The sequence below is a fragment of the Watersipora subatra genome, chromosome 4 (assembly GCF_963576615.1).
Source record: "Watersipora subatra chromosome 4, tzWatSuba1.1, whole genome shotgun sequence".
NCBI classification, from domain to species: Eukaryota; Metazoa; Bryozoa; class Gymnolaemata; order Cheilostomatida; family Watersiporidae; genus Watersipora; species Watersipora subatra.
The window spans coordinates 29,799,964-29,815,004 of NC_088711.1; the positions used below are offsets into that span (position 1 = coordinate 29,799,964).

At 37.7% G+C, this 15,041-nt stretch overlaps 1 protein-coding gene across 1 annotated transcript in view; it reads right to left on the reverse strand.

Moving 5' to 3' along the window:
- The window catches only part of LOC137392869 (RUN and FYVE domain-containing protein 2-like), a 61,596-nt gene that overhangs the window by 9,619 nt on the left and 36,936 nt on the right, over positions 1 to 15,041 (reverse strand). Inside the window, exon 11 of the mRNA XM_068079211.1 lies at positions 1,928 to 2,014. Within this exon, the coding sequence (XP_067935312.1) occupies positions 1,928 to 2,014 (87 nt within the window). The remainder of the gene's footprint in view (positions 1 to 1,927; positions 2,015 to 15,041) is intronic.

Consider the following 15,041-nt stretch of genomic DNA (forward strand, 5'->3'; position numbering starts at 1 on the left):
AGCCATACCAGCCATACCAGCCACACCAGCCATACCAGCCATACCAGCCATACCAGCCACACCAGCCATACCAGCCACACCAGCCATACCAGCCATACCAGCCATACCAGCCATACCAGCCATACCAGCCATACCAGCCATACCAGCTACACCAGCCATACCAGCCATACCAGCCACACCAGCCATACCAGCCATACCAGCCATACCAGCCATACCAGCCATACCAGCCATACCAGCCATACCAGCCATACGCTGTAGAATGGTACGGAATTAAGACTGAATTTCAGTTCAGCGTTTATGGTTATAGTAAAACGAAACCAACAACAAATAAGTGATAAAATTTTAGCCTATGACAAAGTTGAAGTTTAGATTAGCAAATCATTTACAATGCAGTATACCAAATCATTTCTCATTGTAATCGTAGCAAATCAGACGTTATTTAGCCATTACTTGCTAATTATTTCACATTTAAATTTGAAAACCTTTACAGTTGTTTTATACTTTCTCTTAATCTATTTGAACTGCACAAAACACCTTTCTCGTGATATGTAGTTTGAAAGTTAGAATCAGAACTGTTATTATATATTAAATAAAAATGAATTTTCTGTGCAAAGACTTTTTTTATTACCCGAGAAACGCAGGGCATTTATTTAATCTATGATTTATATATTATAAGAATTGAGCTATCATTTCAGACAATACAGAAGTCATCTTTTTTAAACATGCATAAATGTCAAGGAAGGAGTGATTGGATGACTTTGTGACCCTTAAAAAGCTATTAAAATATTGGAATATGGCCAGTTATTAGTTATAAAATTAATCGATATTATTATATTATTATTACTATTGGCCAGCCTTCTTGAGAGAGGAATTTATGATCCATAATGACTATTATAATGAATCCAAATACATATTATTATAAAATACTAGTACGCAGGGAGTCGGGTGCGTCATGAGAGATTATCATGCGTAATAACCATCTGTACAATTATTCTACAAGGCAGCAAGTTGGTCTAGTGGTACGGTTTGTCGTATTCCTGGCGTCTAAGTTGAATATCTGAGTTTGATTCCCGTATAATACATTTTCTTCCTAACCTCTAAGAGTGGCTTCAGATGGACAGGCAAAATGGACTAAGCTCTTATTATAGTGAAGATTTTTAAAAACTATAATTAATATTAAATATAAGGGCAGAGAATTAAATCTAAGGACAGTGGATTAAATATAAAGACAGTGGATTAAATATAAAGACAGTGGGTTAAATATAAAGACACTGGATTAAATCTAAGGACAGTGGATTAACTATAAAGACAGTGGATTAAATATAAAGACAGTGGATTAAATATAAAAACAGTGAATTAAATATAAAGACACTGGATTAAATCTAAGGACAGTGGATTAACTATAAAGACAGTGGATTAAATATAAGGACAGTGGATTAAATATATAAGGACAGTGGATTAAATATAAAGACAGTGGATTAAATATAAGGACAGTGGATTAAATATAAGGACAGTGGATTAAATATAAGGACAGTGGATTAAATATAAAGACAGTGGATTAAATATAAGAACAGTGGATTAACTATAAAGACAGTGGATTAAATATAAAGACAGTGGATTAAATATAAGAACAGTGGATTAAATATAAGGACAGTGGATTAAATATAAGGACAGTGGATTAAATATAAAAACAGTGGATTAAATATAAAGACAGTGGATTAAATATAAGGACAGTGGATTAAATATATAAGGACAGTGGATTAAATATAAAGACAATGGATTAAATATAATGGCAATGAAGCCGGAGGTTGAGGGCAGTTGCAGTTGAAGACCTACAGTTGACAGTTAACATAAGGTGACAGCAATGGTGACATTTATGGTTGGCCAAATGATGCCTCAGACAGTTACCGGAAAGTTATTTCAGTACCTTGCACCTTCTGAGTCAACAAGCTGATTCGACACATTCTTCATGGTCTCTTCTACCGCTGCCTTCTCTCCTGACAACTCCTTAATTCTGCAAGTCATGAGAGGCACTTAACTGCACTTGGTCAAACCATAACTTGAATAAACAGTAGTTCCCAATACACAGCAGACAACCTTGAAAAAGCTCTGAGCCGTCATTGTGAAGCCCTCAACCTTGACTTTACTAGAATAAAGGCCAAATACATTTCTTCTTAGAAAACCTGCTTCAAGAACAACAGTGCCATTGAGTATGTTATCCTACCCAAAATTTTCCTTTTTTCCCAATGGAATTATTAGTAATAATATATAGTAATAATAATACTTAGCTAATGAATACTGGAATTACTCAGCTATGCTGTTCAGTTACAGATTAGATAACAAGGTAGGCCTACTTATTTACTGAGTTTCCACGCTTCAAATAGATTCGGGTTTACTTTTGCTGATGAATTCGCACCCTACCATTTCAACGATTTAGAGTTGGACAGTATCAATTTTTCTAAGACTAGCGACGTACTCCTCAAAAAAGAACTTGTTGAAATAGACACGCTTTCAGGCCAAGGTCACTCTTCAATTCACATTTCATACGCTTCATACACTTTATACGCTTGTTGCACTAACTTAGCCACGACATCTGATCAGAACTTTTTTATTAATAATAATATTAATATCCTTCTATATTACACAAAACAGCAACATAATTCACTACTTGCTATACAGTGATTACTTCAAAAGGTCGCATGATCAACAATTGATTTTAGTAAAAGAAACTTTCTCTATGCTAGAAGAGGAAAAGGTTGGCACCAGTGCAGTGAGAATTTGTACAATCAGTAGGTTAACTTATTTAATGAATCTATATATATATATATATATTTCTCAAAGTTTGTGTGTTCGTGTATCTGTGTATTCGTATGTAGATATGATTGTCCAGCTACAGCTATTATTTTAGCATTGCATTCACGCAATACAATGTCTCTGTTAAGAAATATTTTGGGATATAAGCATATACAACACAATGCCTCTTCATCTTTTTTGTTAGGGCAATGATAGGACAATCTCTTTGACCGATTTGTTTATATTGTTACTAACCCCCCATTTATAATTAAATAGCAAATGTTGACCACAGTTTATGCACAATTTATTGCTTGTGGTGTCAAAACTAATTATATGCACAGCCAGAAGTGGTAATACCACTACACATTAATCGTAGCAGCAAGAAAGTCATCGAACACCCGTGAAAGTTTTTCATTGAGGTTAAAGAGAGCAATGGAACCCTGGCTTTATACTGCAATACTAGAAATCACTGTTATACTGTTCCTCGCGAGAAAACTTATCATAACTGTAGAAAGTTGTAGTTGGATTTCCATTTTGTTTATTCATTTGCGTTGAGGCGTAGTTTGTTTTGGTGTTTTTAGTTTGGAGTAGATTGTTTTCATTTCAAAATAGTTGTTTTCTAACATTTGGTTTCATTACAATACAGTCATCATTTATGTCACTGCAAAACCTAACATCATTCTTTAGAAATTAGGAATGCAAATATCGTATCGAATATCGACAGCGTAAATATTTATTGCATATCGTATCGAAATGCAGATACCATATCGCACAGCTATATAAAATCCATACTAAAACTTCCTTCAAGTATGTGTTTAGTAAACTAAATTCATTTAAGTTAGATTCAGCGTTTATGTTACCCGTCTGCCTCGAAGGTAAGAACTCTCCGCGTAGTACATTGTAATGTTATATTATCTTGCAGATCGTAACCACAAAATGCACCAGTCATTGTAGGTACCTATAGTTGCTAAGGTTAACATAGTATTTTGGTACTATTTTTAATGATGATGATTTTTACCAGGAGGCGATGGCATTAGATAATGACTATGGGTTTCTATACCACTCTATGTACGTCTATGGCCTACGATATTTTTGCACGCCAATGCTGTTACAAACTGAAATCATATCATTGTATACCGAGTAACTTTTAATCATAATCGAAGCGAAATAGACTATATTTAGCCATTACTTGCTAATGGTTTTACATTGAAACTCCTTTACATTTTTATTTTTCCATCCAATTCATCTCAACGAAACACTTCTTTCAATTTATGAATATTTAAACTTACAGATATTTGAAAACCTTTACAGTTGTTTTATTTATTTTCAATTTAGTTGTCCTGGACAAAACCTTTTCCTCACGATATGAAGTTTGAAAGGTACAGTTGTTTGACAATGTATGAAAACTTTTGCAGTTGTTTTTATGTTCTCTCCTAATTTATTTCAACTACACAAAACACTTCTCTCATGATATGTAGTTTGAAAGTTAAAATGGCAAATGTTGTTATATATTAAATAAAAATCAATCTTCTGTCCAAAGATTTTTTTATTGCCGGGCAACGCCGGGTAGCACAGCTAGACTATATATATATTTATATATATAGTCAACGTTTTTTGCAGTCGTTGTGTCCCAGCTATAGCTCAACTATGGGATCCTTATTTAGCTCAACTATGGGATCCTTATTTAGCTCAACTATGGGATCCTTATTTAGCTCAACTATGGGATCCTTATTTAGCTCAACTATGAGATCCTTATTTAGCTCAACTATGGGATCCTTATTTAGCTCAACTATGAGATCCTTATTTAGCTCAACTATGGGATCCTTATTTAGCTCAACTATGAGATCCTTATTTAGCTCAACTATGAGATCCTTATTTAGCTCAACTATGGGATCCTTATTTAGCTCAACTATGGGATCCTTATTTAGCTCAACAATGAGATCCTTATTTAGCTCAACTATGGGATCCTTATTTAGCTCAACTATGAGATCTTTATTTAGCTCAACTATGGGATCCTTATTTAGCTCAACTATGAGATCCTTATTTAGCTCAACTATGGGATCTTTATTTAGCTCAACTATGGGATCCTTATTTAGCTCAACTATGAGATCCTTATTTAGCTCAACTATGAGATCCTTATTTAGCTCAACTATGAGATCCTTATTTAGCTCAACTATGGGATCCTTATTTAGTTCAACTATGGGATCCTTATTTAGCTCAACTATGGGATCCTTATTTAGCTCAACAATGGGATCCTTATTTAGCTCAACTATGGGATCTTTATTTAGCTCAACTATGGGATCTTTATTTAGCTCAACTATGGGATCTTTATTTAGCTCAACTATGGGATCCTTATTTAGCTCAACTATGGGATCTTTATTTAGCTCAACTATGGGATCCTTATTTAGCTCAACTATGGGATCTTTATTTAGCTCAACTATGGGATCTTCATTTAGCTCAACTATGGGATCTTTATTTAGCTCAACTATGGGATCCTTATTTAGCTCAACTATGGGATCCTTATTTAGCTCAACTATGGGATCCTTATTTAGCTCAACTATGGGATCCTTATTTAGCTCAACTATGGGATCCTTATTTAGCTCAACTATGGGATCTTTATTTAGCTCAACTATGGGATCTTTATTTAGCTCAACTATGGGATCCTTATTTAGCTCAACTATGGGATCCTTATTTAGCTCAACTATGAGATCTTTATTTAGCTCAACTATGGGATCTTTATTTAGCTCAACTATGAGATCCTTATTTAGCTCAACTATGAGAACCTTATTTAGCTCAACTATGGGATCTTTATTTAGCTCAACTATGGGATCTTTATTTAGCTCAAGTATGGGATCTTTATTTAGCTCAACTATGGGATCTTTATTTAGCTCAACTATGGGATCCTTATTTAGCTCAACTATGGGATCTTTATTTAGCTTAACTATGGGATCTTTATTTAGCTCAACTATTGGATCCTTATTTAGCTCAACTATGGGATCCTTATTTAGCTCAACTATGGGATCCTTATTTAGCTCAACTATGGGATCTTTATTTAGCTCAACTATGGGATTTTATTTAGCTCAACTATGGGATCCTTATTTAGCTCAACTATGGGATCCTTATTTAGCTCAACTATGAGATCCTTTTCGCGATTAAAGCTAAATGCCGTACACTTGTATGTTTTATTATGAACTAATATTACTTGTGCGAGTTTTCTTCTTTTCAAATTTTTTTAAAAGCCAATTCAAAATCCATTACGGCATTCATTTTCATTATTTGTAATTTTCAATTGTGCTATTTCAATTTCAAATGTTCCATTACAGTGCAACTGTAATGGAACAATTTCAATCTTTTGGTTATTGCAAAGGGCAACCCCTAGAAATTGTAACACTAAAAATGTTCACGTGAACATTTGCAAGTAGAAATTGCCTCTACATTCTCTCTCGATTCAGTCAAAGAACGTACCCTGATGAGCTTCACTGATGTAGTTAATTTCGATATCCTATTTTACGTTTGTGCCAGTATCAATTATCGAGAAGTACCACTATCGTATTCAAAATTTTGATGGATAGTCTCTGCGACAATAGTACCCTTTTTATACGCACAATTCTGTGTACTCATAGTTATTATTAATTCAACATATTCCTTAATTTTTATTTTAGTTTGTTTGGAAGTTATGATGGTAAAAGTTGCATATGTTAAATAAAAATAAATGTTGTGTGTGAAGACCTTTTTATTGCCCGGGCAACACCGGAAAGGATGTTCATCCATTAAGGTAAGAAAAAATAATAACAATTAATTATATCATCATTGTCATAAGAGCAACTTATCGTTGGCAATAGTAGTTGGAATATACGGGCGTGGTAGTGTGATGAACCTATCGTGGCAATAGTAGTTGGAATATACGGGCGTGGTAGTGTGATGAACCTATCGTGGCAATAGTAGTTGGAGTATACGGGCGTGGTAGTGTGATGAAATGGTTGGCAATAGTAGTTGGAATATACGGGCGTGGTAGTGTGATGAAATGGTTGGCAATAGTAGTTGGAATATACGGGCGTGGTAGTGTGATGAAATGGTTGGCAATAGTAGTTGGAATATACGGGCGTGGTAGTGTGATGAAATGGTTAGCAATAGTAGTTGGAATATACGGGCGTGGTAGTGTGATGAACCTATCGTGGCAATAGTAGTTGGAGTATACGGGCGTGGTAGTGTGATGAACCTATCGTTGGCAATAGTAGTTGGAATATACGGGCGTGGTAGTGTGATGAAATGGTTGGCAATAGTAGTTGGAATATACGGGAGTGGTAGTGTGATGAAATGGTTGGCAATAGTAGTTGGAATCATAGATATAGTAAACCCTAGATTGGCGAATAGCTATCATTACAATGGAGTAAAAGTGAGGCCTATAATTGGCTGTTGTTTTCACGACGTTACGTCGTAGTGATGTGCATCACAGCATTAAAGCCTTCAATTGAGCAATAAGTTTAGTAGTGGAAGCACGCTTGGCATGCTAGTTTTTAAGTCATAAACGTAACAATAAGACCAAATTCTTAGTGAAATGTCATCAGAAGAGACCTCAACACCCCAGGTATTTCCTCAATTGCCCATAACAGGACAGAACTTCAACTCAAAACAAGAAGTTCTCAACAATATCATAAGCTATCTATGCCGATTAAAGACACCAAGCTGAAAGATGCTAGTGGAAAATAATAGGAAAATCATCATCATTTCGTCATTGGTTTTGAGTCAGCAGCCAAATCTGTACATGGCATTGCTCAATATCTTTTCAGCAACTACCCTTACATCAACTACTTCCTAACCTTTAAGATCAACCAGGATCACATTGAGATTCTGTTTTCCACAATACGATCTAAGGGTGGCTATAACAATAACCCGGATGTGCAGCGCTTTAGATCTGCACTTCGAGCACTGCTCATAAAAGCAGATATCACACCGTCCCAATGCTAAATGTATTGATCTGGATGTGAGCAGGGCTGAAAAAACTGACCAACTCCTGCTACATTCTCTGGCTAGAAAGAAAAAGAAAGAAGAGACAAAAGCTGAGGAAGGTGAAGATGAGGAGTTCGGTGATGAGGATTTTTTCTAATTCAAATGTGATGAGTGTATCAAGTTCTTGACCGATGTAGAAGTAGTGGGAAGTAGAAATAGTGATGACATAACCCTAATCTCAGTTAAAAACAGAGGAGGATTGGTGACCAGATTGATAGGCCTAATATGTATTGTTGCAGAAAAGTGCCTACGTTCACACATGGAGAGCTATGGTATCACACAGAGAGCTTTCAAACAAGCAACATCACAGACAATAACATATGACTTATTACATAACCTCAATCAAGGTTTTACATGTACAGTGCATGCCAACAGTCTACTCAAAACTATAGTAAATCGCTATACTAAAATCAGAATACACTATGCTGCTTCAAAGCAGGAATCTAGTTCAACCAACCTTAGACAAAAACTATCTCGTCTAGTTATTTTCAGTCATGTCTAATGGGTGTCTAATACAGTGGTCCAGCGTAACTGCTTCTAAATCTCGTTTGATTCATCAGTTTGTTATTAGTTTAACTTCTATTTGGTCACTCTTTGGATTATCAATGATATAGAAGCTTCTAAATCATTGGTATTATTCATTACCATGTGTGTAAGATTCTTGCCTTTCTCATCCAAAGTCATTACAGTCATACTTCGACTTACGAGCTTAATGCATTCAGAGACTGAGCTCGTATGTCAATTTACTCGCATGTTGGTACAATTTATTTATATATAGAACAATTAAATATATATTGATTGGTTTCCATACTCTAAAAATGCAAATAAAACACTCAAAACAATATATTGTAACAGAAAGAACTTGTTGGTTATTGTCCTAACTTACCACATGCTTTCAAAAAGCAACATATAAAAAATAATGCAAGGAAATGTGATTAATTATAATGTAAAATTAAATACGTACAATAGCAGCTAACGCTAGCATTTGCCAGAGAGAGGTATATAAGTTATCCTTCATTACAACAGTTGACTTTGATAAATTTGGATTTTATCAAAGTCTTAAAAGACAAACTTAGAAGCAAACCTAAAAGCAAACTTTCATTTTTAACTTAACGTAATTAAAATTTCTTCGGCGTTCATAGTTTGAAGTTTCTCGCCAGTTAGCTAATTTTTCCTTTGTTTCGCTTTCACGACTAGCCGGCCGTCTTAAGATGAACCTATCTAAGGTCGTCTGCCTTTGTCGCCCTTTCAACATGTCGCGATTAGGACGAACCCAGCTGTCGTCACAAAGGTTTAATGCACGACCACTAGCCAACTTGTCCGAATGTCTATTTTTATAGTTTTGATAGATAGCAACGGCCTTTTCAAATAGCGTCGTTTCAGTTACGCTGTCACCGGCAAATTGTTTATCTTATATCCAATGCCTGAGCGGTCTCTCCATCAGCGGTGGTGAAGATCGCCGCGTCGTTTAGAAACTATGGTTAGTTCTTTTGCAAACTAAATGCCTTTGAATATAATCCTTGTGTTTAATAATTGTGGATGTATTTCTGTAATATTGCTGAGCTGGCTCAATCACGCATACATATTTTGCATATTTTTCAATAATTTTCCGTTTAATATCAATTGTTATCATTCGCTTTTTCTTTGCATTATCTATCCTTTTACTGGCAAACTTTCGGTCTACGCACGGTACCTTTAATTCACATAATTCTGCACTGAAAATCGCGCACAAAAAACATGGTACAAAGTATAATCTGAGCAGTTGAAAAATACAGAGTCATGCTGTTCTCATAAAACACCTCCGACATACTTTGCAACTGACTCACGTGCTCGTATCTCAAACATTGCTCGTATGTTAGTGCTAAAACTTGCTTAAAAGCTGGCTCGTACCTCAAGTTTCTCGTACGTTAGGGCACTCGTAAGTTGAAGTTTTACTGTATATAAGTTTTACATATTTTCAATAAAATATGCAGTCTCAGATGCACAAACTATGGGAAAAATGGGCCGTTTTTAGTGCTAAGTCAATAAGAGTTAATAGATCAGCTGATTCGCGGTGCACATCACCATGACGTTGCGTCATGCTAATTATAGGCCTCACTTGTTTTGATTATTCGCATATCTAGGGTTTACTATATCTATGGTTGGAATATACGGGCGTGGTAGTGTGATGAAATGGTTGGCAATAGTAGTTGGAGTATACGGGAGTGGTAGTGTGATGAAATGGTTGGCAATAGTAGTTGGAATATACGGGCGTGGTAGTGTGATCAAATGGTTGGCAATAGTAGTTGGAATATACGGGAGTGGTAGTGTGATGAAATGGTTGGCAATAGTAGTTGGAATATACGGGCGTGGTAGTGTGATGAACCTATCGTTGGCAATAGTAGTTGGAATATACGGGCGTGGTAATGTGATGAAATGGTTGGCAATAGTAGTTGGAATATACGGGCGTGGTAATGTGATGAAATGGTTGGCAATAGTAGTTGGAATATACGGGAGTGGTAGTGTGATGAAATGGTTGGCAATAGTAGTTGGAATATACGGGAGTGGTAGTGTGATGAAATGTTTGGCAATAGTAGTTGGAATATACGGGCGTGGTAGTGTGATGAAATGGTTGGCAATAGTAGTTGGAATATACGGGAGTGGTAGTATGATGAAATGGTTGGCAATAGTAGTTGGAATATACGGGAGTGGTAGTGTGATGAACCTATCGTTGGCAATAGTAGTTGGAATATACGGGCGTGGTAGTATGATGAAATGGTTGGCAATAGTAGTTGGAATATACGGGAGTGGTAGTGTGATGAAATGTTTGGCAATAGTAGTTGGAATATACGGGCGTGGTAGTGTGATGAAATGGTTGGCAATAGTAGTTGGAATATACGGGAGTGGTAGTATGATGAAATGGTTGGCAATAGTAGTTGGAATATACGGGAGTGGTAGTGTGATGAACCTATCGTTGGCAATAGTAGTTGGAATATACGGGAGTGGTAGTGTGATGAACCTATCGTTGGCAATAGTAGTTGGAATATACGGGCGTGGTAGTGTGATGAAATGTTTGGCAATAGTAGTTGGAATATACGGGAGTGGTAGTGTGATGAAATGGTTGGCAATAGTAGTTGGAATATACGGGCGTGGTAGTGTGATGAAATGTTTGGCAATAGTAGTTGGAATATACGGGCGTGGTAGTGTGATGAAATGTTTGGCAATAGTAGTTGGAATATACGGGCGTGGTAGTATGATGAAATGGTTGGCAATAGTAGTTGGAATATACGGGCGTGGTAGTGTGATGAAATGGTTGGCAATAGTAGTTGGAATATACGGGCGTGGTAGTGTGATGAACCTATCGTTGGCAATAGTAGTTGGAATATACGGGCGTGGTAGTGTGATGAAATGGTTGGCAATAGTAGTTGGAATATACGGGCGTGGTAGTATGATGAAATGGTTGGCAATAGTAGTTGGAATATACGGGCGTGGTAGTGTGATGAAATGTTTGGCAATAGTAGTTGGAATATACGGGAGTGGTAGTGTGATGAAATGGTTGGCAATAGTAGTTGGAGTATACGGGCGTGGTAGTGTGATGAACCTATCGTGGCAATAGTAGTTGGAATATACGGGCGTGGTAGTGTGATGAAATGGTTGGCAATAGTAGTTGGAATATACGGGCGTGGTAGTGTGATGAAATGGTTGGCAATAGTAGTTGGAATATACGGGCGTGGTAGTGTGATGAAATGGTTGGCAATAGTAGTTGGAATATACGGGAGTGGTAGTGTGATGAACCTATCGTGGCAATAGTAGTTGGAATATACGGGCGTGGTAGTGTGATGAAATGGTTGGCAATAGTAGTTGGAATATACGGGAGTGGTAGTGTGATGAAATGGTTGGCAATAGTAGTTGGAATATACGGGCGTGGTAGTGTGATGAAATGGTTGGCAATAGTAGTTGGAATATACGGGAGTGGTAGTGTGATGAAATGGTTGGCAATAGTAGTTGGAATATACGGGAGTGGTAGTGTGATGAAATGGTTGGCAATAGTAGTTGGAATATACGGGCGTGGTAGTGTGATGAAATGGTTGGCAATAGTAGTTGGAATATACGGGAGTGGTAGTGTGATGAAATGGTTGGCAATAGTAGTTGGAATATACGGGAGTGGTAGTGTGATGAAATGGTTGGCAATAGTAGTTGGAATATACGGGCGTGGTAGTGTGATGAAATGGTTGGCAATAGTAGTTGGAATATACGGGCGTGGTAGTGTGATGAAATGGTTGGCAATAGTAGTTGGAATATACGGGAGTGGTAGTGTGATGAAATGGTTGGCAATAGTAGTTGGAATATACGGGAGTGGTAGTATGATGAAATGGTTGGCAATAGTAGTTGGAATATACGGGCGTGGTAGTGTGATGAAATGGTTGGCAATAGTAGTTGGAATATACGGGAGTGGTAGTATGATGAAATGGTTAGCAATAGTAGTTGGAATATACGGGCGTGGTAGTGTGATGAACCTATCGTTGGCAATAATAGTTGGAATATACGGGCGTGGTAGTGTGATGAAATGGTTGGCAATAGTAGTTGGAATATACGAGCGTGGTAGTGTGATGAAATGTTTGGCAATAGTAGTTGGAATATACGGGAGTGGTAGTGTGATGAAATGGTTGGCAATAGTAGTTGGAATATACGGGCGTGGTAGTATGATGAAATGGTTGGCAATAGTAGTTGGAATATACGGGCGTGGTAGTGTGATGAAATGGTTGGCAATAGTAGTTGGAATATACGGGCGTGGTAGTGTGATGAACCTATCGTTGGCAATAGTAGTTGGAATATACGGGCGTGGTAGTGTGATGAAATGGTTGGCAATAGTAGTTGGAATATACGGGCGTGGTAGTATGATGAAATGGTTGGCAATAGTAGTTGGAATATACGGGCGTGGTAGTGTGATGAAATGTTTGGCAATAGTAGTTGGAATATACGGGAGTGGTAGTGTGATGAAATGGTTGGCAATAGTAGTTGGAGTATACGGGCGTGGTAGTGTGATGAACCTATCGTGGCAATAGTAGTTGGAATATACGGGCGTGGTAGTGTGATGAAATGGTTGGCAATAGTAGTTGGAATATACGGGCGTGGTAGTGTGATGAAATGGTTGGCAATAGTAGTTGGAATATACGGGCGTGGTAGTGTGATGAAATGGTTGGCAATAGTAGTTGGAATATACGGGAGTGGTAGTGTGATGAACCTATCGTGGCAATAGTAGTTGGAATATACGGGCGTGGTAGTGTGATGAAATGGTTGGCAATAGTAGTTGGAATATACGGGAGTGGTAGTGTGATGAAATGGTTGGCAATAGTAGTTGGAATATACGGGCGTGGTAGTGTGATGAAATGGTTGGCAATAGTAGTTGGAATATACGGGAGTGGTAGTGTGATGAAATGGTTGGCAATAGTAGTTGGAATATACGGGAGTGGTAGTGTGATGAAATGGTTGGCAATAGTAGTTGGAATATACGGGCGTGGTAGTGTGATGAAATGGTTGGCAATAGTAGTTGGAATATACGGGAGTGGTAGTGTGATGAAATGGTTGGCAATAGTAGTTGGAATATACGGGAGTGGTAGTGTGATGAAATGGTTGGCAATAGTAGTTGGAATATACGGGCGTGGTAGTGTGATGAAATGGTTGGCAATAGTAGTTGGAATATACGGGCGTGGTAGTGTGATGAAATGGTTGGCAATAGTAGTTGGAATATACGGGAGTGGTAGTGTGATGAAATGGTTGGCAATAGTAGTTGGAATATACGGGAGTGGTAGTATGATGAAATGGTTGGCAATAGTAGTTGGAATATACGGGCGTGGTAGTGTGATGAAATGGTTGGCAATAGTAGTTGGAATATACGGGAGTGGTAGTATGATGAAATGGTTAGCAATAGTAGTTGGAATATACGGGCGTGGTAGTGTGATGAACCTATCGTTGGCAATAATAGTTGGAATATACGGGCGTGGTAGTGTGATGAAATGGTTGGCAATAGTAGTTGGAATATACGAGCGTGGTAGTGTGATGAAATGTTTGGCAATAGTAGTTGGAATATACGGGAGTGGTAGTGTGATGAAATGGTTGGCAATAGTAGTTGGAATATACGGGCGTGGTAGTATGATGAAATGGTTGGCAATAGTAGTTGGAATATACGGGAGTGGTAGTGTGATGAAATGGTTGGCAATAGTAGTTGGAATATACGGGCGTGGTAGTATGATGGTAGTGTGATGAAATGGTTGGCAATAGTAGTTGGAATATACGGGAGTGGTAGTGTGATGAAATGGTTGGCAATAGTAGTTGGAATATACGGGCGTGGTAGTATGATGAAATGGTTGGCAATAGTAGTTGGAATATACGGGCGTGGTAGTGTGATGAAATGGTTGGCAATAGTAGTTGGAATATACGGGCGTGGTAGTATGATGAAATGGTTGGCAATAGTAGTTGGAATATACGGGAGTGGTAGTGTGATGAAATGGTTGGCAATAGTAGTTGGAATATACGGGCGTGGTAGTGTGATGAAATGGTTGGCAATAGTAGTTGGAATATACGGGAGTGGTAGTATGATGAAATGGTTGGCAATAGTAGTTGGAATATACGGGCGTGGTAGTGTGATGAAATGGTTGGCAATAGTAGTTGGAATATACGGGAGTGGTAGTGTGATGAAATGGTTGGCAATAGTAGTTGGAATATACGGGCGTGGTAGTGTGATGAAATGGTTGGCAATAGTAGTTGGAATATACGGGCGTGGTAGTGTGATGAAATGGTTGGCAATAGTAGTTGGAATATACGGGAGTGGTAGTGTGATGAAATGGTTGGCAATAGTAGTTGGAATATACGGGCGTGGTAGTGTGATGAAATGGTTGGCAATAGTAGTTGGAATATACGGGCGTGGTAGTATGATGAAATGGTTGGCAATAGTAGTTGGAATATACGGGCGTGGTAGTGTGATGAAATGGTTGGCAATAGTAGTTGGAATATACGGGAGTGGTAGTGTGATGAAATGGTTGGCAATAGTAGTTGGAATATACGGGCGTGGTAGTGTGATGAAATGGTTGGCAATAGTAGTTGGAATATACGGGAGTGGTAGTATGATGAAATGGTTGGCAATAGTAGTTGGAATATACGGGAGTGGTAGTGTGATGAAATGGTTGGCAATAGTAGTTGGAATATACGGGCGTGGTAGTGTGATGAAATGGTTGGCAATAGTAGTTGGAATATACGGG